This window comes from Rattus norvegicus, chromosome 8 (genome assembly GCF_036323735.1).
Source record: "Rattus norvegicus strain BN/NHsdMcwi chromosome 8, GRCr8, whole genome shotgun sequence".
In the NCBI taxonomy this organism is placed as follows: Eukaryota; Metazoa; Chordata; class Mammalia; order Rodentia; family Muridae; genus Rattus; species Rattus norvegicus.
The window spans coordinates 85,025,709-85,050,333 of NC_086026.1; the positions used below are offsets into that span (position 1 = coordinate 85,025,709).

The window sequence follows — 24,625 nt, forward strand, 5'->3', positions numbered from 1 at the left end:
GTAATTAAGAGCTCTGGGTGCTCTTGATTTCCAGCACTAATGGTGGCTTACCACCGTCTGTAACTCCAGTTTCTGGCCTCTTCAAGCACCAAGCATGCCTGAAGTAGGTAGACAGGCATAGATGCAAACCAAACAGCCACATACAGTCAACCAAAAAATTAAAAGGTAATGGCTGAAGCTGCTATCAGTGTAAAACAATGTTACCATCAATGCTTTATATAATTCCTATGGTAAGTGCAAAGAAAATGCCTACAAAAGACACATGCGCGCGCGTACATGCACGCGCACACACACACACACACACACACACACACACACACACACACACACACGGGCATACAAATCAACAGAACACAAGGCAAGCAACAAAGTAGGTAAAATGAGAAAAATAAAGGATGCAAAACAGTAAATTCAGATTCCTGACTAAATGACAAAATGGCTAAATGGGGTTTTAAAATCCAATTATATGCTACATACCAGATTCGTGTAGGTCTTTCAAGACCTACCTTCCCATGTAGCCTCACTGACTTGTAACTCACTGTGTAGACGCCGCTGGCTCTGACCTTGGGGCTTATCCTCTCGATTCTGCTTTCCAAGTAATAGGATGAGTGGAGGCCCACCACCGTGCCTTGCATCACAAAACTCATTTTGAATATATGTAGTTCAGATGGCACTTTGCCTCATATGCTCAGACCCTGGGTTAAATCTTCAGTACCACCTAAAATATGCATGGAGGCTCATGGCTGTTACCCCAGTGCTTGTGGGGCAGAGGCAGGAGGGTCAGAAGTTCAAGGCCAGGCCAGCTGAGCCTACTTGAGACCCTGTCTGATGAACAAAATGAACACGAAACACCCAGCCTAGATGGCCACAAAGCAAGCAAGCTTTATATAGTTCCAAAGTAGTTATCTGTCCTCCTCCTTACACAGCTTTAAAATGGCTAATCTTTAATTAAAGTCCAGCCACTCCTGATGCTAAGTTGACATTAATAAGTTCAGGAGCAAGTTTCACAGAAGAAACTCTTAGCTTCCCTCAGACAAGAGCACATTGTTTACAGCCGTGCTCATGGAGACCAGGTTGGCATTCCACTCCTGACCCCTGCCACCTACTGAATGCTGGGTCAGGCACACGTCATCTATTGAGTACTGAGGAGCAGATACAGGCTTCTCTGTAAGGTTCAAAGCTTCCCCAGGTTTTAACAGCTTTGAGGTACATAAAGGTTTATCCCATTTGAATGTATGAAGGTATACCGGCAAGGAGGTTTTGAACAGACAGACCGCCCTTTCCTGCCAGTCTCCTGAGATGAGATTCGCAGTGGGGATGAGTAAGCTTTTGACTCAGTGTCTTCTATACATGCCGGGACACAGCACAGCATCCTGGGACCTGTGCACACTCGGGACAGAGCACACCATCAATGGACACACCCAGTAGTGACTTTCCTTCTAAAGAGTCAAACAGGAGCCGTGCCTGCTGGCCATCTTTATTTTTCTTTTTCCTTCAAAGAGGATAACCAAAGATACAGACAGGATTCAGCAAAATAAAACAGACGAAACAACTCTAAAAGACTGAGCAGTGACATGCTACATTTAACCTAATTTTATTCATGCTTGCCTAGGGATGGGGAATAGATCATTCAATAAAAACATACAGTAAAAACGGGGGTGGGGGAAGGCTTATCATGTACAATGTTCAAACTACAATAATGATGTACCTTAATCACTTCCATGCACACAAGTCTAACATTACAAGGTTTTAAAAAATAAACACCATTAAGACTTCTAGGAGCATTTTATAATAAATTCCTAATTTTTTTCTTTGTAGATAGATCAAGCACCTCCAAAATACAGATTCCTATACACAGTGAGCACTTTACTTAACGTACATGGACAGCCTCGGGACAAGCTGACTTCTCAGATCAGCTCGGCAGGCAACAAACCATAGTGCCAAACGGGAAGAAGGGCAGTTGCAAATAAACTTAAACTAAGTTACCTTTTATAATTAAATACAGAAAATATACTGATTTGCTAAAAATAAATAAGATGTGATGTATCTAACACTTCACTGTAAAGGATGAACACCAGGACATTGATAAATGGCGGACGAGTCTCATTGGTTACTGCGGCCAACGCTGGCTAGATACAAGTGCATATGCCGCGGAGCACTATGGGTGGGTTAGGTTTCGCCGCATACTTTTGTTACCTTGAGGTAGATAACACATGTGTACCAAATTCGGCATTCGTTTTCAGTTGCTGCTGGTATCATGTGTCTTAAGAAATGTGTACAGTATGAAAAACTTGAAAATACTAATGAATGAAAAATGTTTCAGGAAAAAAATAGATCTTTTCATGCAATTATGTACAGTCTCACTGTGTAAGTTTCAAGGCAAGGTTTTGTTTCCTGTAAGCAGGTCACTGGTCTGTGAGAATGTCTGTCCATCCTAGCGCATCTTGTCTCCTCCTGCACTGCATTGTTTTGCTCTATTCTTTGTGTGTGTGCAAACGACATGCCAGTTCAAATGAAAACTAACTCACATGTAGAAAAAACTCTGTGTTTTACAAACTGAGAACCAAGAAAAATCCTTGCAAATTAATGACACCTTCTGATTCAAGTAAAAAAAAAATGACTTAAAACATTAGTGATAAAAAAGACACAACACATTTCATGAAGAACAAAGAAGTGTCTGCTGAGTGTTTAGTTCAGATGTTTCAGAATGTTGCTGTATGTCTTGTGAGGGATTTGAGGGGAAGATTTCATAGCGGAAGGTGTTAACGTGGCCTGGATGGACTTGAGTGGGGATCCCCCTGGACTGTGGAACTGCGGGGTGCCTATGGACTCTAGCTGCCTGCTCAGGAGAAACTCCCCACCGCTGCTCAGAAGCCCTGCCTCACGGCCTCTCTCCCCACGCTTCCCTTCTTCCACTGGCTCAGTTTCTAGCATTTCAGAATCCTCCTTCCTGCTAAAAAACTTGTCCAAATAGCTGGTGTAAGTGTTCTCCTTCTCCACGTGTTCGTCCTTCCTGACCTCACAACAAAACTGACTGATAAGGAAGCACTCCTCCCCGCCACTCACAAACTGGCTCTCCCAGGAGGGCTGGTACAAGGCTCCCAGCTGGGCCAGGTTAGCCCTTCCCTTTTCTTGCTTTTCTCGGCTGACTGACTTGGATATCAGGCTTTTCATTTCTAGCTGGGACACTGAGCTATTCAAGTCGTTTAACTTGTCAACTACGTCAGCAGACTCACGCTGGGCACTGAGCTGAACGGTGCCTGCGATGAAGGCATCAAAGTCAAAGCCTTGGCCCCTCTCCCTCTCAGCCAGCTGCTGGGACGCTTCCTCAAGCGCAATCTGCGCCTTGACCAACCCGTTCCTCTCACACTTGGACTTGCCTCTCTTGTCGGATTTGTCCTTACTTTGCTCTTTCCAGTTGGAAAGATCTATAATAAGCTTGGGCTCATAGTAATGGTTAACCTCGCTCTCCCTCCACACCAGGTTATCTAAGTATGATGGCGACCTTGTTTTGTAGTTACAGGTGTGGCTACACTCCAGATCACAGTACTTGTTCTCGTGGTGATCTGGGTACTGCCAGCAAGGCTCAGCAGAGTAGCTGGTGTCGAAGGCGGGATCCTCCAGATACTTCTCTCGGTCTCCATCCAAGTACTTTCGAGGATCAACTTGAACTTCTTCTTCATCGGTGACATCAGACAGAGCTCTCGGGTCAAGCTGAACCTCATCGATATCAAAGTTGTTATGAATAGGCCAGTCATGCTCCGAGAACTGACAATCGTGGTACCTGAAGCAAACACAGGCATTACTCCATGTGATGGCTTCACTTTCTTTTTTTTTTTTTTCTTTTTTAAAGAGTTATTTATTTTATTTATATCAGTACACCGTAGCTGTTTTTAGACACCAGAAGAGGGCATCGGATCCCATTACAGATGGTTGTGAGCCACCATGTGGTTGCTGGGAATTGAACTCAGGACCTCTGGAAGAGCAGTCAGTGCTCTTAACCACTGAGCCACCTCTCCAGACCATGGCTTCACTTTCAAATGCAGTGTGCTTTCTGTGGAAATACAGAGTGCTTTCCATTTGGCTAAGTTTTTAAGAGAGTTTCACTATGTATAGTCAGGCTGACCTCACACATGTGTTGGTCCGGCTCAGCCTTCCCAGTACTGAGATAGTAACAGTACTATGCAGGGTCTGTGAGGGGTAACAGGAGAGAAGGCCAGGGGCTGTCCCTCCTGTCAGAACTTGTCATCTCCAGCTGGAAGCTATGCTACTATTTAAAACACGAGACGGCAATATCTGATGATGGCCAACAGAGTAGCAGTTTCAAAGGAACCCCAGGTCCTCCGTTCTTAAGCAAGAGGAGTGCCACCTCTCACCCACACCCTTTGCACTCTATCTACCTCGGGTCACGGTCATCTAGGAGGCTGGCACATCTAACCGTGAGCAGGGATTTTACCAATCTTGGTTCCAGCGCTAATAAGGCACCCACTACAGGCAGGATTGCACAGCTCAGCATCCCCTGAGGTTTAGAAATACTAAAGGAGGCTGCAGAGGGCAGTACTTTAGATGTCCCCAGTCAAGTCACAGTACTCAGACCACACAAGCCCTTTCACTGAACCTAGTCTATGCTTTTACAGTATCTAGAAAACAGTTACTTTTATGTCATTTGGAAAACTAATTATCACATGTACAAGGAATCAAAATGTCTAGTCATTGAGATACCTAGATCCAGGGGATAAAGTATTTATCACAAAGCCCTGGGGTTTTAGTCTCATGATGAAAAAGATTAGGTATGTGATTAAAACAATTTTTAAAAACTTTGAATGACTTCATAAAATCAGTAGTTTAAAACCAGATTTAAGGGGTTGGGGATTTAGCTCAGTGGTAGAGCGCTTGCCTAGGAAGCACAAGGCCCTGGGTTCGGTCCCCAGCTCTGAAAAAAAGAACCAAAAAAAAAAAAAAAAAAAAAACCAGATTTAAAATGACAACTTAAAACAGCACTGTTCTCATCTTTTCCTCATCAGTGCCCAGTGCTGAAGAATCTAGAGAAGCTATTTAACAGAGACAGCAACTTAACATAAACCCCAAAGGCGTCATTTATTAAAACGTTAAGACATCTGTAAAGTATACAACATATAGTACCCTGAAAATTCAATAAATTATGTTTTTCTAACTTAGGATGAATTTACCTTTCCCAGTTATAAATGTGACTGTGTGTTTCATCCATTAGCAAAATGTCGTCCACTTCGTCTTCTATGTGGAAAGGATGGCTGGAAATAGGCTCGTCCGTTGGGAAAGAGTAGATGCTCATGTAAGGATGGGAAAGTGCTTCCTCGGCTGTCAGCCGGTCCATGGGACTGAACGTCAGAATCTGTTCCAGGAAATCCAGTGCTGAGGGAAGGAGGAGAGGGTCACCTGAAGAAACTGAAAACTCCAGGCTCACTTAATACAGTGTGTCTAGCTGGCCATGGCAAGGGTGGTGCTTTTTTTTTTTTTTTTGGCCTTTTCCACACAGGGTTTCTCTGTGCAGTGTGTAGCCCTGGCTGTCCTAGAACTCACTCGTAGACTCAAACTCAGAGATTCAACTGCCCAGGTTGGTGGCACATCTTTAGTCCCAGCACTCAGGAGACAGAGGAAGTCAAATTTCCGAGTTCAAGGCCATCACCACCAGCCAAGTGTAGACAGTGTGTTTGAGACCAAGAGGACCATAAAGTGAGACTTCTCTCAAGAAAACAAGAGTCTCCCACTCTTATCACAGAACACAGAGTACCACAGCAAACAACTCATAGGGAAAAGTGGGCTCCACTATTAAAAGGTATGCTAATTTTTGCTACAGAAATAAAATTAAGATTTAAAAGACAGTAATCTCATATGCCCCTTTCTTTATAAGCAGTCACAGTGTATGTTGAGTCGTGTGAAACTGCTCTTTTATTAGTAATAATGGTTAAGTAGCAGCAATCTCATAGGGCTCAACCTGGAGTTTTAAATCTACACCTGCCTGTTTCTCGTTGAACACTGGGTTTCAGAGGTGCTCCCACAGTGACTGGATAAGTGTGTGTATTCTAGTTAGACAGAGATACTGTGACAAGGCCCTGTGCGCGAGAGCTAGCACAGAACTGAAGGTGTGAAAACAGAGTCAAAGCCTGGCTAGAAATCTGTACTAACCACTCAAAGGGACCTGCTGACATCAAACACAGAGGTCCCCTCTTAGTGTGCATTTACTCCTTCTGAGCACGTCTGAGAAGATGGTGCCTGTCTGCCTAATACTTGCCATTTCACACACTCGGATGCACACTGAACACCAGGAGAGGATGATAAAGTGGGTGGAGGTGTAAATGAGATGACCGCGCTCACAGACTTTGCTTTCAGTGCGGAGGACTGGGCCCAGGGCCTGGTACACACTACACAAGCTCTCTATCGCTCAGCTCCACCTTTGACTACACAATCCTGACACCTTGCTGTATCTGCTATCATGTGTGCACGTTCAGAAGTGTAGCACTCCATCTCAGTATGATGCTAGGGTTAACCAGAAGGCCTGAGCATGCTAGGCAAGAGGTCCATCACGAGCCACGCTCACAGCTAACAGGTTTTTTCCCTTTTCTCAAAAAAAAAAAAAAAAGAAAGAAAAGAGAAGAAAAAAAGAAAGAAAGAAAGAAAGAAAAGTTCCTTATTACAGACGCATACAGAAGTTAGACGTCGGAACAAGTATATCACTCCATGGTACTGAAAAAATGAACTAACTTCCTAGTTGATGATGTTAGTTTTAATTCTCACCAAGTTTCTAGGACACTCAAGACTGCATGAACTGCACACCCAGCGCTCACACTGCAGGACTACTGCACAAGCTCTGCGTGTCCGTTCATTTGGATCGTCACGGGGTCACTGTTGCTTGCGTTTTGCTCCTTTATCCTTGCCGTGAAGGCCTCTGCCCTCCCTGACTCACTTCCTCCCATACCAGTGATGGCTCAGGAGTCAAGGTGCTCACTGACAAGCCACAACCTGAGTTTGATCTGCTGGACTCAGATCCTGAAAGCTGACAATGTTTAAAGATACAAGTGGTTGTTTGCTTTTATTTTAAAACGTGGCTTAACCCCCAACCCCTTTAAGTACAGCTGTTCTGCCTGAGTACATATCTGTGTATGACATGCATGCCAGATGCCCAGGGAGGTTAGAAGAAAAGGCATCAGGCCTCTTGGAACTTACGTTACAGACAGCTGTAAGCTACCCTGTGGGTAATGGAATTGAACCTGGGTCCTCTGGGTTCGTGCTGTTATTAAGCACTAAGCCATCTATATAGCCTCATAAAATTACTTTAATAAAGAAAATAAGTCGCACTGATAGGCATTCCTGATTGGTGTCTAACACTGACAAGACTCCATTGCAGCTAATCCAGAGCTAGTCATTTCATATGTTTACCCACAGGAGGTGGGAAGATAAATGGAAATGGGGTTAGGATCAGGAGATGGGGTATGCTTTCTATACTCCAGGGGAGCAAAGAAATGGACGATAGCCTAGGGGCCAGGTCAAAAAGGCAATGATGGAGTCAAAGGCCTGGGTCCACCTGAAGTCCTACAGACTCTGGAGAAGGAACACAACTCAAGACGGAAGCAAGCTACAGCCTCACAGAAACATTGCAGTCACCCAGAATCACAATACCTTCCCGACTAATCCCCGGAAGCAGCTGAGTCAGCGGTTTGTGTGGCTCAGTCATGTCGTTTCTAATGTAAACTGGAATCACGCTGAGAAGCTCCTGCCGATCTTCCTCGTGCACAACAGGGATAGACTCCAAGATCAGCTGCATCTGTTCAAGTTCATGTGCACCTAAGTGAAGCAACCCCCAAACAGTGAGCAAAGCGTCCGCAGCTGCCCTTTCGTTGCAATAAATACATCCAAAAACATTTCCTACTCTTTCCTCTCTGCACTGGGTCTGGGGTATCTTTGGTGACTTGCTTTAAAGCATAAGATAAAGCTGAGAAAAGATCACAAGGTGGTTTGTGTTTATGATCAACTCTTTTTTTCTTAAATAAAGGTATCTTACTATTCAATTTGTAAATAAAAACCTTACCACCAAAAGACTCAGGGACAACTAGACATCCACAAGCAAAATAATGAAACTGGACCCCTGCTCTCACACTCACACACAATTTGTCCCAAAATAAATGATGCCAGCACCATTAATCCCAGCACTAGGGAGGCAGAGGTAAGTGGATCTCTGTGAGTTCAAGGTCAGCCTAGGCTACATAGTTCTAAGACAGTCAAGGCTACACATAGAAACCCTGCCATGAAAAACAAAAAACAAGCTAAAACTATAAAATGCTTTAAAGAAAACAAAGAAGTAAATATTGTGACCTTAAAGTAGAGAGCAGTTTCTCAGATACATTAACACAAAAGATGTAAACGCCAGCCTTCATCAGAACTAAATGTTCTATGCTTCAAAAAACAATCATAAAAGGAAGACACTGCACACAGCATGGGAGAAAATAGAAATTATATCTGATAAGAGACTCCATGTCCACAGTATGTAACGAATTCTCATGAGTGCAAAGGATAACCCAGGTAAACAGAGGATCTCTAATCCTTTAATTTAATTTAAAGGTAAACACCGTATCTACGAAGATATTAAAAAGGCCAGTAAGAAGAGTGGGCATGGAAGCTTACACTGTAACAGCCAGGGAGCTGAGGCAGGTGAACTCATGAGTTCATGTCCCGTGAGTCAAGGCTAACCTGAGTTCAGGTGTGAGATCCTACGCCAACAAACAAGAGGTCAGGAAGCACACTGAGATACCCTGTCTGTACACTAGGATGATCACACTCAACAAAGACACACGATTCTTTAAAGTGCTGGTGAGGAGGTGGGGAAAGTAGAGCTGTTGTGGTTTACCCTGGAGTTATCTATATTTTGATGCTAATTCCACTGCCCCAAGGACAGCTGCCCTGACACTACTCAGGACTCAGGTGACTTCACCAGAACCTTCTCCCCATTGAATTTGTAAAATACAGGTGAGGGACAGGTACAGGATAGAAGGAGGCCTGTCACTGGAGAAGAAGGAAGGATGGGCGGAAGAGAAGTTTGAAGGAAGAGGAGGAGACTGGAACAGAAAGGAGAAGAGACGAGAGGAGAGAAGCTGTGACAGGACAATGGAGGCTGATGTAAAGATCTCGCTCTGTGTATTTACAGGTTGTTATTAATGTTCCTAAGGGATGGATGGTACCGGGCTTTGTATGTTTACGTGGGCAATTATATCTTACCAATTGGGTCAAAGATTATTGTGTTGTGTTGTCTTTTATGTGACAGTTTGAGTGTAAGAAAGTGTGTGGTGGCAGGAGACACTGGGCCGCTGCTGAGCTGGGATGTGTTTCCGCCAAGATATCCAGCAGATATCTTGGGGCACTGAGGTGCTGGACCTGGAGCGGGTAAAAGACAACTGTATCTTCTTTTATTTTTTATATTTTTATAACAACATAAAACCTTCACACTTTGCTCAGAGGACTGGGGAACATACAACACAGCTGCTTTCAAAAACTACTAGTCTTCAAAAATTCAACCTAAATTACCATGTGTGACCCAGCTGTCCTATGCCTGGGGTGTCAACCCATGATAACTCAAAATATGCTCGCACAGAAATCGGTACACAAATGCTCACAGCAGCGCTGTTCACACAAGCCAGAGAGTGAGAACCCAAACACCCGTCAACTGATGAGTGGAAAGACAGTGTGGCCTACAGCATCGGGAGCAGGCACAGCATGAATGAATGCCGCGAGAAAGCAGCCCAGTGCATGGTTTTATCCAGTACATGAGGCGTCTGGAACAGGCAATCCAGAGAGAGTGACTGCAGGAGCTGGGGAAGTGGGAATAACTATCTTCAGAAGGACAGAGGTGTCCTAAAATCAGACATAACCCCATCAATATACCATGAACACTGAACTACACACTTAATGCTCCGCAGTGCTGGGGTTTGAACCCGAGGCTCCATGAGCACTGGAACCTGGAGTCACATCTCCAGCTGAAACTCGCTTTAAATGAGTTCCTGAGCATATTTAAAACATTAGCTTTTGTTCGGTCCCCAGCTCCGAAAAAAAGAACCAAAAAAAAAAAAAAAATTAGCTTTTTCCTTGCTCTTTTAAGAAAAAACAGGGGTTGGGGATTTGGCTCAGTGGTAGAGCGCTTGCCTAGCAAGCGCAAGGCCCTGGGTTCGGTCCCCAGTTCCAAAAAAAGAAAAAAAAGAAAAGAAAAAGAAAAAAAAGCTTTCTCACTGTGAGGACACACATGCTGTCCGTATACAGTAAGTATACAGTAAGTATACAGTAAGTATACAGTAAGTATACCAGGAAAAAAGTAATGAGAATCAGACATGACTTAGGACAGGTCACCAACAAAGAGTGTGAATCCACAACACTAAAGTTTAGAAATAAGCTGGCACATGATAGAACACCAGGGTGCTGGAGCAACTTCATGAGTATGTGAATAAATGTCTTCATTTCCCAGTAATACAAACACCATTTTATCTTTGCATTTGAATTTGCATTTGAATATTCCAGACTGTAATATGTTCTTTGAATCTTATATAATCTTGCCTTAGAGATAACATGACTTCTGATACACTTTTCCCATATAATACTGACCTGCAAAGAGGGTTTTACCAGTCAGCATTTCAGCAAAGATGCAGCCTGCAGCCCACATGTCAATGGCTTTAGTATAGTTATTAGGAGAAAGTAAAAGCCGTGGAGATCTGTACCATTTGGTAACCAATCCTTCAGAAAGATGACCCTGAAAAGAAACGCCAAACAGTTTTCATTATCTTTTACTTTAGAGAAAGAGGAAAACAATCAGTCTCTGAAAAGCCATACAACTTTCAATTACCAGTGCTGATTTCTAAGCCCATTTCCTGAGAATCCCTGAGATGGGATTCTCTAAGGTGACCATCACAAAAAGCACGGAACAGAATATACTGTGAGGCCTTAATGGCAAGTCTAGGCCAAGTTCAACCTGTTTCATTCAGGAGAGAAACAAGTTCTCACCACAAGTTTTAAGGAGCAGGTTTGCTTTGGATCAAAGGGAAAGATGGGGGAGAGAGCACAGCAGCTCCTAGCTATGACAAGGAGAGACAGAGTCTCCGAATGGCTTTGTTCTAGCCTCAGAACAACAGAGACACTGTACTGGCAGATACTGCTTTGTGGGTCAAAGAACTGGACATATGGTCTGCTTAAGGACACAGGCTGGAGTAAAGGTCTGGGTGTGGCTCCTTCTAGTGCTCTGCAGGGACTCTGCCTCTATGTCAAAGGTTGTTTATTCATCTGTATGGCTGAAGGAGGAGGGAGAGCCAGCAGCTATACACTTCAGAGCTATACACCTCAGAAAGGTCAGAGGACAGCTTGGAAGAATCCCTTCCTCTCTACACTGTAGGTTCCAGGGACCTGGGTTACCAGGCTTGCTGCCGGGGCCTTTCTGCTGACCCATCTCACCCACAGCCCCTCTCCCTCTTTTGAATGGATAGAAGACAACAGGCATGAATGAAGATTTGTTTCAACATGGCTTTGGAATGCCACAATCTTTCAGGGGTTCTTTGTCATCAAACATCAGTTCCACTTTTATATTTTACTTATTTTATTGAGACAGTCTCAATCCTAGTTGGCCTGGAACTCACTGTGTAGACCAGACTGGCCTTGACTTACATAGATCCACCTCTGTCTCTGCCTTCTGAGCACTGGAATTAAAGATGTGCACAACCACACCCAGCTTACTTTTATATTTTTATATCAAGATTCTATAAGACTCCAATTTAAAACCAAAAGGCTAGAGTTCTGCTTGGAAGACACTATTAAGTTCTTATATGAAAAAGAAAAAGTTGCTTATAAAGAGAAATTGCTATAAAGTGACTTGGCTGTGTTTAATTGCCAGTTGTTCGTGCAAATTTAAATTTCAAACTAGATTCCACTTAAGTAACGTATAACTACGTTCAGTGAAGAACAGTTCAGCAGCACCAAAAGGACAAAAGACTACCTAAAGCTAAAGCTTCAAACAGGACACCAGACCCAAGCACAGAAATATATTCTACTTTGAAATAACTAAATAAGAATTTCAATTACAATACATAACTACATGCCACCACATGCTTGAAATCCCATCACTTAGGGGGCTGAGGACAAGTGAGTTTGAGGTTAGGTTAGACTATGCACTAGAATCAAGGTACCTTGATTACAAGGCAAGACTCAGTCTCAAAACACAAACCAAAAAAGTTGTACACATCAGAACTTCACTACTAGCGCACAGCCATTCACTCTGAGGAAGTTGTATTTAACTAGGATTCCACTTCACCTTCAATTCAAATCCTGAAGACTGTGAATGAAAGAAGACCTACATCAGAAAAGGCCCAGCGTCAGTCTGGAGGTTGGGTGAAGAGAGCTTTCACATACCTTATGGGAATAATGAGGATCCATGATCCGGGCCAGGCCAAAGTCACCAATCTTCAGCACCAAGTCTTCAGTGTTAATGAAAAGGTTGGCCGGCTTGAGATCCCTGTGCAGCACGTTTGCAGAGTGGATGTACTTGAGCCCACGCAGCAGCTGGTACATGAAGAGCCTGGCATGCTCCTCCAGTAAAGGGCCCTGCTCCAGCACGTTCGCCAAGTCTGTCTCCATGTACTCCTGAACAATGTAGACGCTATTCAGCTCTGTTAGAGAGCCCACATCGTCTGTCAGCTGGCTTCCACTGGGACCAAGAATTTCAAACACTTTCACAATGTTATCGTGGTCAAGTCTTCTAATAATTTTGATTTCACGGAGGGCATGTTTGACACTCTGGGGATCGGTGAGGACAATTTTCTTGATGGCTACTCTTTTGTCACAGTCATTGTCTACAGCAGAAAAAACCAAGCCATTGCCTCCACAGCCCAATGGTTTTAAGTCCATGTACCTGGAACCCAGATCAAAGCCATGAATGTTCATGAGACTTTCAAATTTCTCTGCCATTTTAAAACCCTTACAATTGCCTTTTCCTTTCAAATTGTTGAACTTGTGTAAACAAGGAAGAAAACTGGCATCAAAAGGAAAGATCTCTCAAAAAGGGAGAAAAACGATCACATTCCCACAGCACGATGGTTTCTTGATGTTCATTGCAGACGCCAACCAGGCCTGCTGAGTTCCCCTCAGACTTAAAGCTCAAAAATCTCTCTTCATACTGAGAATTAAGAAGATTGCAGTGCTCATAGTTCAAGGAAGGGTAGCGACTCTGCAGACATTTAAAGAAAACACTCGAGAAACTCAACGGAATGAAATGACATACTATGCACTCAGATTCACTATGCTAACCGACTTAACATGGGACAAAACTGTGAATAAATATGCGCCCGGCAGGCCTCCGTGGACATCCTCTCACAGTGCAGATACATTCAGTGTTGGACTGGTCCTGAGCAGCATCCTAAGGCGCTGGGAAGCACTCGTTCCCTCCGCTTCCTCGCTTCCTCGTTGCTGTTTCAACAGGAAGCCCTGGTGATGTTGGCTGACAGGTGTCTCTTCTTAGTGATCAGGTGGCTCCAGCTCACCACAGTCACAGTCAAAGCTACCATCCATCTTACTCTGATACAACCTGAGGGAGAAACAAAGAAGGGAAGTGACCACCAGAGGAAACACTTCCTATCTGTTCAATGACAGGGCAGCAAAACACTTCACGGGGACGACAGCAGGCATGGAGGCACACACCTAAAATCTACAGAGGCTGTGTAAGACAGTGCATGGAGTTCAAGACCAGCCTGGGCAACAGAAAAAAGTCCCTTAGTCTGTTTGTCTGTCTCTCCCTCCATCCATTCACCGTGGTACACCACATTTAGGCAAGTGGAAAGTCCCCCAAACCTCACAGCACTGAATTCTCTAGAGCAGGCTTCCTAAGCTGGAGTTTCAGGAACGGCAGCCAGGGAACCAGAGAAGATGGCTCAGTGGCTAAGAGGGCTGGCTGTGCAAACATCAGGGCTGAGGTCAAACCCTAGTCCCACGTAAGACGCTTGTAGCCCAGCATTATGGGCAGTATATCAGCAGGACCACCGGACCCTGATTCAGGATAAGTCAAAGAATGATACAGCAGGATGCCCAACACCCATCTCCTGGCCTCTGCAGTGACCACAGGCATGTGTCTGCACAAACAGGTATGCACACAACCCCCCACCCCACCCCCAAACCACAAAATGCCAACCACTATGGGAAACCATAATTTTTTATTGTTTTGTTTTGTTTTTGGTACAGGGTTTCTCTGTGTAGTTCTGTCTGTCTTGAAACTTACTCTATAGATCAGGTTGGCCTCAAACTCAGAGATCTTCATGCCTCTGCCTCCCAAGCACTGGAATTAAAGGCATGTGCCACCATGCAGGGCAACTTCTTAGTATTTTTATAGAACTTTTTACAAGTAAAATTCATTTGGAAGGTTAAATGTTCATAGTGCTTTTTCTTAGTTGGAACACTGGATTATTATCATCGACTAAGTGTTCGTATCCAGTAACCAGCGTCTAGCAGCACAGGAAGAACTTGCAGAGCACACTTTGAAGCTGGTCAAGAATGGGCAGCTCGCTCAGGGGACATCACCGACTGTCAGGGAAATCTAAGTCTCTTAACATTTTCAACTGCAAAAACTGCGGTTATGGGGCTGGGAGGAGGTTGGTCTACATGCACATTTGTGCCACCATGCCTGGCTTGTACATGGGTCCCAGGACTGGACTCAGTTTCTCATGCTTGCACAGCAAGCACTTTACTCACAGCCATCTATCTCCCCAGGCCCTAAAAGTATGTTTTAATATTCCATTTACATCAAGTTTGAGAAAGAATGCAAAACAGGAAAAAAAAAACCCAGAATATTGATAACAGTATTGGTAGAAGTTTAAAATGGTATAAAAGAAAGCAGGACATGGTAGTTTGCACTTGTAATCTTAACACTTGGGAAACAGAGGCAAGTGAATCTCTTTGAGTTCAAAGCCAGTCTCCTTTAAATACAAGTTCAAGTCCAGTCAGGGGTACGAAGTCCTCTGTCCCAGAAAATGAAAAATAAGTAAGAATAAGAGTCAAAGAACGTTAAAGCAACGTGGCGCAAACACACAAAGTAAAGAACGAGCAAGGACCATCCTTGGACCCAGCTACTTCTGGAAAGCTCCTAGAGAAATGCTTTCTTTTTATGTTGTCAGCCTTTTGTTCATTTGGGGGTTTTAGGGTGTATGGATAATGCCCCTACTCTATAGAAACTGAATTTTCTGTTCTAACTCTGTATTGGACATGTATCAGGAAGGCTGTAACAACAGTCTTAAAGGTACATGTGTACACACACACACACACACACACACACACACACAATTGCAAGCACATTGCAGCTTCTGAGGGTAAAGTATACACCTAGCTGTTCACAGTGACAGCCTCTGAAAGGCACTTGCTCACCTTGCTGTCTCAGGAGTTAAGTGAGCAGCAGCCTAGGTTAACGGAAACCCAGCCATCTATCTGCCTTGGGAAGGGATGGGTCTCCTAAGCCTGGCATGATGGATGGTACTGTTATCAAATTCATCCTTGTCTGCCGTCACGCCTTACATTCTCCAGTTACTGAGTTCCCAGGGCATAGAAGGCATAGCTTGGCTGCCTGCTCGCAGGCATTTCTTGCTCCACAGGTTGAGTGGCCCGAAGCCTTATTATCCCTTTCAGGATCTGGACTCCAAGGAAGCCAGTGGTATACGCCAGTACTACTGAACCTCTCAGGAAGCTAGAGAGACTTAACACATAAACAGCAAGGCCTAACAGGCCTGTTTCATGCAGACCCAGTAACCACTCAGCTACCCTCTCCATCATGTATCTTCTTCCTGTCTAAGACTCTATCGGGAGGAGGATGAAGGAGGGAAGGAGGATGAATACAAAGTTCATTATATAGCTCAGCTAGCCTGAAACTCACTACATAGACCAGGTTAGGCTGGCTTTGAACTCAATGAGGGCTAGGATTAAAGCTCTACACCACCATGAGACTTTGTTTCTAAAATGCAACATTGACCTAAGATTAAAGAAATATAGAACAAACCCAGGACCATGAACATTTGAGCAATTCATCAGATACCATTGGATGTGATGTCTACAGATTCCCATCGGATTTGTGTGGCAGTCAGGATAGGTCAGATAACCCCCAAAACTTGGTGGCTTACTCTATGTCACTGTGCCACAAGCCCAACAGTTGTTTTCTAAGCTAGTGAAGACACCACCTTTACTACTGACACTTTGTACCAAAGGCCTCAGAGAAGCACCTACACCTATCATCCCCATATTGACCCTATGACAGACCCAAGCAGGTCACATACCTATCTCACAGATATGCCCAAGGAAGGTGAGGAAGTGTTATCCCAACCAGGACCCAGAGCACAAGAGAATCAAGACATTAACAGTTCTAAAAATCTAAGAGTCAGGCCTTCTAACCATCCACCTCATCCTGTCAGACAGAGAATCCTGAATGAAGGCTCACTGTACCAGCACTGTCTTCAGGCGTTATGGTATATGCACTGGAGAGAAACACCTGTGCTCAGTGCTGACTGAGAACCCAAGTCTAAGCACCTCCCTCCCGCGCTCTTCCCTACCTCCTTCCTCCTCTCTTACAGCATTCTCCTTTTCTCCGAGGTTATTCTTCAGATCCTTTACTCTTCCTGTCCCTCCCAAGTCACCATCCCTCCCTCTTCCACTATGGTGGCTGTCGAGACTAAGCAGTGTGACTAGCATTTTCTGACCACAGCTGGCTGTTCCTAGGTGCCCTGTAAACTGTGCTGAATGACTAGAACAGCATATCCAATGAGGTGATAAGCCATTTGGGGGAGATGAGCCCTACTAGGTCTCAGATTTTCTAGAGTCAGAGGACTGGCCTGGCCACTGAAGAGTATCTGTGAAGACACTTTCCGGGCACTCCCTCGGGAGCCTCACCCACCATGCTCAGGAGAGCCTGGTCTCAACCCTGGGAGTGAAGAAGCAAAAGCACTTGAGCTTTGTTACAACCCCCTTTTCCTGTGTGGAGGTGGAGGGACAGACTGTCAGGGAACTGTGCTCCACGTAACTGCAGATGCAGCCTCTGTAAAAGCCGAGGGAGCCCAGGCAGGCAGCAGCAGAGCACGTGTCTTCCATGCACTGTGGTCCTGGCAGGGTCTACAGCACCTAGGCCCTTCCCAGACCACAGATGAAACTGACCACTGCTGTCCTGGAGCTAAGCCTGCTCCCAGTACAGGACTTTACAAAACTGTCCACAATTGGGCTGACTCGACCAGTTGTTGCTCCCAGCCCCTCAGGAGGCTAAGGAAGGAGGATCAGTAGTTCAAGACTGGCCTGGACAACAAAATCAGTCTCAAAAGATTTTTCAAAGGACTGTTAGTATGGTTCTGCAGTAGAGCCAGCCCTTCCTTGCTCAACACTCAGAAGGTCCTAATGTTGATTCCCACCCTTGGCAGTTACAGGAGAGCCACATGCTCTCTGGCCTCTAGTCACTAGGCACAAATGTGGGGCACACACATTCATTCAGGCAAAACACCTATACTCACTTAAAAAAGAAAACCTTAAAAACAGCTTCATGGTTGCATGTGAACACAGAGGCCAAGGTGGCACGCCCCTCTCTCCAGCTCCTTTCTTCCTATTGGTCTTCAATGAGTACAAAAGACTGGGGAAGTCAGGTATAGGGCCTGCTCACTTCTAACCCCAGCACTTAGCAAGCCGCAGAAAGGACAGCTGGGGCAAGTCTGAGGCAAGTCAGGGCCACGTATGGAGAGCATCCTCAAAATAAAAGGGGCTTGAAAACCCACCATTTCCAAAACAGCTGTCCCTGAGAGTGGGGCCAAGACATGAAGCTGAGATGAGCACCTTTGCAGGAGTCCCCATCTTCAGAAGAACAAGTTCAGAGTCTCCTGTGACGGAGTCCAGGAGAGAGGAGCTGCCCTGGAAAGCGGGAGCACAGCCCCCTCCTGCAGCCAGAGGAGGACCCAGGAGCTGGGCTGGATTTAAAAAGCAAAAAACAAAAACAAACAAAAAAACCCCCCAACTCCCAGAAGAATTCATCCCAAACTGGTAACACACACAAAAAATAAAGAAAAGCTCTTAAAACCAATCAGGAGGGAGAAACAGTGTGTGTCGGGAAGAACTGAGAACTGGTCACCACCAGGAATGAACACAAGCCTGCAAGGAAGCCAGAGAAGCGGTGCTGTCAGCAGAGAAGAATGAAAGACTAGTTCACAGTATTTTCCCAGATGTCTGTACCATAGTACTCCACAGGGTAGCCATGAGTCAGATGGAGAATAAGTAACTGAAATACGACTGACTCCACTAAAGGACCTGTTCATTCATTCATTGGACTTTACGGTACTAGGGATTGATCCAAGAAAGAGAAACAGAAGGAAACCTGTGTGTGTGTTGTTTCAACTGAGACTAGCTTTGTTGAACAGGAGTATCAGGAAACTGGCACTGCTTTCTACCAGCCATTAATAGAATACCCAGGCATAAAGTAAGTTAGGACAAAAAATATCATCACTTCAATTTGTACAAAAAGGAGGGATAATAGATAATTTCAAATTTAGTTAAAAAAAATCTAGACTAGACTAGGATTACAGCTCGTTTAGTAATGTTTGCCTAACACACAGGAAGCCCCTGACTCAATCTCCAGCACCACACAAAACCAGGTGTAGCGGTGCATGCCTGTAAGCTCTGAAGGAAGCAAGGAGATTGGGAGAGTCAACTCTACACTCATTTTTTTTTCAGGAGGGCTAGGGGAAAGAATTCACAAGACCTGGGTTTTCAAAACCAGTCACTGACCAGCTAAAGGCCACTAATGTCCTCTGAGCATAGCCTTTAACCGGATTGGCATTCAAATCACTGAGAGTCATGCTAACACACAGTTTCTTGTTCACTAGATCTGGATGAGACAATCATCTGAACCTTAAGGCACTCCCAAGGCTCTAGATCAAACTCAGCCTCAGTTTACAATGTAGCTGGAGCAAAACATCTGTCACCCTTCCAAAAACACATGCATAGTTCTATGGCCACAGAGGTGGATTTCCCTGAAGCAAATGTTAAGGTTCTTACATCCCAAAGCCTTTCAGGTTCTATGTATTACTTTTGTGTCTATGATCGGTGCTCAGCACGGCATGCATACAGAGGTCAGAGACAGCTCTGGAATCGATTCTTCCTTTCACCTTCACATGAATTGCTGAGCCCTATCTCGGGTCTCCAGGTTTGCACAGCAAGCACCTTAACCTGCTGGGCCATCTCAGACCAACATTCTAACAGCTTGTTTTTAAAGAGTTATTTACTTTATGTGAGTGCACTGTAGGCTGTCTTCAGACACACCAGAAGAGGGCATCAGATCCCATTACAGACAGTTGTGAGCCACCATGTGGTTGCTGGGAATTGAACTCAGGACCTCTGGAAGAGCAGTCAGTGCTGTTAACCTCTGAGCCATCTCTCCAGCCCTCTAACAACTTTTAAGCCACCAAATTCAAATAAAAATCAAAGGAAAAACTTGATGTACTAATTTGCCTTCACTCCTGTGATAAACAGGAGTTCATGTCACCTACTGTTCACAGTCTATCTCTGGTTAAAGGGAAGCCAGGGCATAAACTCAAAGGATCCTGGAGGCAGGAACTCAAGCAAAAGCCATGGAGGAGCCCTGTTGATTGGTCTGCTGAGCCTGCTTTCTTTCTTGTTTGATTGGAGGTGTTTCTGTGTTTGAAGACAGGCTCTCACTGTGTTGTAGCCCAGGCTGGCCTGGAACTTCGGTATCTGCCTGGGACCTCCCACACCAATTAATCAAGAAAATGCCCTACAGACTTGCCCACAAGCCAATTTGATGGAGGCGTTTTCCCAACTGAGGTCCCTCTTCCCATGACTCTAGTTTATGTCAAGTTGACAACAAAACTAAAAGGCAATCATTTACTATATTAACATTCAATATTTCTAAAGGACTGACTTATTTTAAAAGATAAACCATTTATAAATCGCCACTACTCAAGGCAGGAGAATGACTTGAATCAAGGAGTTCAGAGCCAGCCCAATAAACATGTTCAGAACCTGTCTTTATACACACACACACACACACACACACACACACACACACACACACACACGCTCTCTTCAGACACACTCTTTTTAAAACAATAAAGAAGAAAAAAAAAAGAAAGAAAGAAAGAAAGAAAGAAAGAAGGAGCCAGAGAGATGGCTCAGTAGTTAAGGGTGTTTGCTGCTACAAAATTTGAGTCTCAGTACCCAACTTGAGGCTCATAACTGCACATAAATCCAGGCCCAAAGGATCTGACACCCTCTTCTGACCTCCTCTGGCACTTGGTGCAGGCATGAGCATGCATACGAAATAAAATAAATAAATAAATAAATAAATAAATAAATAAATAAATAAAAAAGAATTTTTCCCCAAGACCTGACTGGCCTTAAACCCAAGGGTCCTCCTGCCTTGCCACCCAAATGCTAAGAGTAAAGGTGTGCCCCCATACCCAGCAATAAATCTTTAAAAATGCAAAAAAGCAAAGCAAACATCAAACTCTAGCAGCCAAGCAGGGTATCACATGGCAGTGGTTTCACGAGGCTAAGGCAGAAGGATAATCCATTTGTGGCCAGGCTGGGCTATGCAGGGAGCTGTCTCAACAAAACAAAAGTGGGAGGGGTGCCGCATCAGGACACACTCCATTTCCCAACACACAATTCACAGAAAGAAGAGAACTGGACTCACAGGAGCCAGCGTCACCTTAATAGCATCAACACACATGAGCAGTCCCTGGCAAGAAGCCATGGAGTACAGTCATGTCAGTTTTATATTTGTGAAGTCTTGAGGACGAAACAATAAAACTGACCGAGACCTGGTACTGTAGGCAGGTTATAGTGTAGAGTCCACAAAACACCCTGCCAGAGCTGGCAGAGGAGTGCCAGGAATGTCACGGAGAGGTGACTTTTGAGGTGTCTTCTTCCTGGTTTAACAGGAGCCCTGAGAGCAGTGGAGAGAAAGCTCCCACCTCACCTCACGAATCCATACTCAGAGAAAGCCTGCTCTTAACTTCTGAGTATGTAAGGCCTGACTACCTGCACTCAAAAAGCCCACATGTTCAACTTCTAAGTCATGTGATGCTTTGAAAACCTCAAATTTTATATGTGTATCTTTGTGTTTCCTTTAGTGGGAGACAGTGTGGATTAATCTGTTAAAATTACCTGTGTAACGCATGCAATACAAGTTCAGAATGTCTCCCAAGACTTAGTTCAAACCCACAATACATTTACTGCCCAGGAAACCCACCAAACAACTTTCAGAAAATGAACAGTATAGAGAAAATAACAAATGGGTGGGAAGATTTTACTTTATTTCCTCACTTAGGAAACAAATTGTTATCTTCCATCTGTCTTGTTTCCCCTCAAAATTTTTGGACAGGTCTCCCTCCCTCCCTCCCTCCCTCCCTCCCTCCCTCCCTCCCTCCCTCCCTCCCTCCCTCCCTCCCTCTGTGGCCCTGGTCCGGCACTCTCAGACTGCCACAAATTCACAGCTCTGGTGGGCTCTGCCTAGGCAGCAATGGCTTTAAAAGTGACCACAATCCCAACTCGGCCCTCCCTCAATCTTATTTTAAGCCAATTTGTTAAGTGCAGGCCATGAAATGTGTCCCCTATCTATTTTATCACCGAGCTGCTGCTTAAGTCCTAAATTTAGAACTATTCATTCAATTTATCTCTTTAAAAACTACTGATTAAAAAAAGTGCTTGTAACAATGCCTGTTTCAACTTGTCTTTATTAAAATCGCAAATTCCTGGGACTGGGGGGGGATAGTTCGGCAGTTACAAGCACTGGCTACTCTTCCAGAGAACCCAGGTTTGACTCCCAGCAACCACAGGGCAGCTCACAGCCCTCTGAAACTCCAGTGCCAGGGGATCCAATGTCTTCTTCAGGCCTTTCTGAAGGCACCAGTCAAATGGTGCACAGACACACATGCAGACAAAACCCATAACGATAGAATAATAATTTTAAAGTACAGAAAATGCATAAATATCACAAGAAAGTATATTTAGCAGTTCCTACTAAACTCTGGTGGTATTTGTATAACACTTAAACCAATACCATCTAGATGATCAATGAGAACTAGTCATTTTCCACCAAAACTATAATGTACTGTCTGTCCTAACAAATCTCTCTTACTAGCACCCAAAGACCTGTTAGTATCAAACATTTAATTTCAGCAACCAAACAGCAATTGACTTTCAACCAATGTTACACAATTGTACCTGCAGGGTACGGGATATCCTTTTAAAAGGCAATTTAAGGAGCCATTACTTCTTTTTTTTTTAATTTGGAGCTATCCTTCAGAGAAAAGAGATTTTTGATATGGACAGAAATGCTTTAGCCTATCATTTAAAAAAGGAGAGAGAGAGAGAGAGAGAGAGAGAGAGAGAGAGAGAGAGAGAGAGAAAGCCACGTAGTAGCAGCGGCAGTGGGCAGGGTGACTCATCACCCAGCTCGACTTGCAGCCGTGCTTCTGTGCCTCCTCCCACCGGACCCCAGGCCCTCGCAGGGTCCCCTGAGTCAAGGAGCCTCTAGTTTGTCAGTTATGAGCTCTCTCATCCTCCGGGAACTTATGTAAAATGCTGCAGCGCTCTCGGAGCTTACACTTGTCTTTAAAACGGGTGCCTTTTCTACTGCAAAACTAAATGTTCTTCAAGCCAGTCCTCTCCAGAGTCTTTTTTAATCGCAAAAAGTGGGCAGGCTAGTTTTAATCCTCTTCTGTAAATGACTAAACTCCAAAATACTCTCATATAGAAAGCTGATTTTAAACAATGTTTCATTTTCCCAGGGTCTTTTTTCCGGAGCAGTAGAACTGAAGCGATAGAACAGTCTGCTCAAATCTGGCAAGCTTCCGAGATGACCATTATTAATTGGGACATCAGTAAAGCGAGATTTATGATGTAATTACATTAACTAATACAACTATACGTTAAAGCACCTTACAAACAGGTTTTTAACAATTACAAGCTAAAGATATGCTTCTTTTACCCAACTCAAAATTATTTCCAAACACTAAAATCTGTCATTTCTAAGAAACTCTAAAGCTGAGCGTACTGGTGCACACGTGTTAAACCCAGCAGGAAGCTGAAGCAGGAGAATCTTGTTTCCCAAAGCCCAGCTGGGAATTACGTGGCGGCGACTCTCTCACCAACCAACAAAAACCCTTGGAGGACTGGACCCTGGTTAGACCCTACGTTCTTCTCTACCCAAATCATTCTTTCCAACTCAGCTCTCCAACGTTAAGGAGACAGAACGTCAAAACCCAGAATTTTACCAAAATAAACACGCTAGAATAATCAACAACTAGAAAAATATTCCGAAGCTAGTTGTTCTTCGTTTGATGGCCCGAGAATGTTTTTATTTCCCCCTTCTGACAATCATCTGTATCCATAAAAAGTTAATACTGACACTACCTCCGGACTCTTAGCAACGAACACGAACTGTTCAAAAACAGTAAGGAGCCCTAACTCCCCTTTACCGGGTCCGTTCGCTCGATCTTTCCTACTTTCGAATCGAAGAAAGGTAAAACACGAAAGAGATCTAAAGGAGCCTGCTGCACGTAGCTTCCCCCAAGGCACCTGAGCCGGAAAGCCCACGCCAGGCAGGAACAAAAGGCGGCCGAAAGCCCTCCACTCCTCACAACTCCCAAGTCCGATTATAACAAGCTCCAAGTGAGGAGGCCTGTAACCGGTAACGTACGTTTTCATCAGGGTGTTTTTCCGGATCACACCTTAACGTCCGGAAAGGTGTCAGGAGCCCTGTCTCAGGCCGGTCCCCGGCACCTCGTGGACCGCCAGGCACAAACTTGGGCGGACTTAGGGGCAGGAGCAGAGCGCTACGCAACGTGCCGGGAGACTTTGCCCGGCTGGAGTCAGCTGAGGCCGAGTCACCCGGGCGGGCTTGGGGGAGGAGACAGGAGAGCTTGAGGGAGGCAGCGAGCCAGGAAGGCAAGCCTCCACCGCCTCAAGCGCTCCTGGACCACCGCCCTCGCCTGCGCGTTGGCGGGGACTCGAACCCGCGGAGCCGGGCGCAGGTGACGGGGACTCGAACCCGCGTAGCACAGCCCAGTGCAGGCGGCGAGGCCCGCCAGCTATGTTCGGGGCCGGCTGCCCGGCGAGGGGCGTGCCGGGTGGGAGGGGCGCGCCAGCCGTGCCGCCAGCCCCACGCGGGGACCCGGCCCTCGCAGCCGGCCGCGCCGCCCGGGCCGAGCGGGCACACGGAACAAAAGCGCCTTTGTTGAGCGGCGGCCGCCCGGAGGGTCACACACAATGGACGCGGGAGCCGGCGCCGCCGCCGGGCCCTCCGCCGCTCCCTCCTGCGTCGGCCCGCACACGGCCTCACACACATACACACTCACGGGACTTCTCCGACTCATCGAGAGAGTGCGGGGCCCGCGGATAGCCCCCAAGGTCGGCTCAGGTCTCCGGCTGTGCTGGCGGCAGCGGCGTTTCCGAGGCTCTCGCTTTGCCGCAGTCGCCGCCATGTAACCCCGACCCGCCAGAGAGGGCGCGGAGAGGAGGCGGGGCCTCGCGGAGGCACGCCCCTCACGTCACAGGCTCACTCCACGGCGGCCCCGCCCCTCCAGCCGGGAGCCGCACG

General features: G+C 45.4%; 1 protein-coding gene across 2 annotated transcripts; it reads right to left on the minus strand.

Annotated features, from left to right (window-relative positions):
* Window positions 1-1,432: 1,432 nt before the first annotated feature.
* Mapk6 (mitogen-activated protein kinase 6) lies at window positions 1,433-24,528 on the minus strand. Of its 2 annotated transcripts, none has more exons than NM_031622.2 (6): window positions 24,384-24,528; window positions 12,415-13,585; window positions 10,624-10,768; window positions 7,657-7,821; window positions 5,190-5,391; window positions 1,433-3,784 (listed from the first exon to the last, which is right to left on the minus strand). In NM_031622.2, the coding sequence occupies exons 2-6, from the start codon at window positions 12,967-12,969 to the stop codon at window positions 2,689-2,691; spliced, it is 2,163 nt and encodes a 720-aa protein (NP_113810.2). In that variant the 5' UTR covers window positions 12,970-13,585; window positions 24,384-24,528; the 3' UTR covers window positions 1,433-2,688. The 2 variants fall into 2 exon arrangements, with proteins under 2 accessions (NP_113810.2, XP_006243471.1); XM_006243409.5 differs by lacking the exon at window positions 24,384-24,528 and adding an exon at window positions 23,726-24,204 and having other exon boundaries at window positions 1,462-3,784.
* Between the last annotated feature and the right edge of the window lie 97 nt (window positions 24,529-24,625).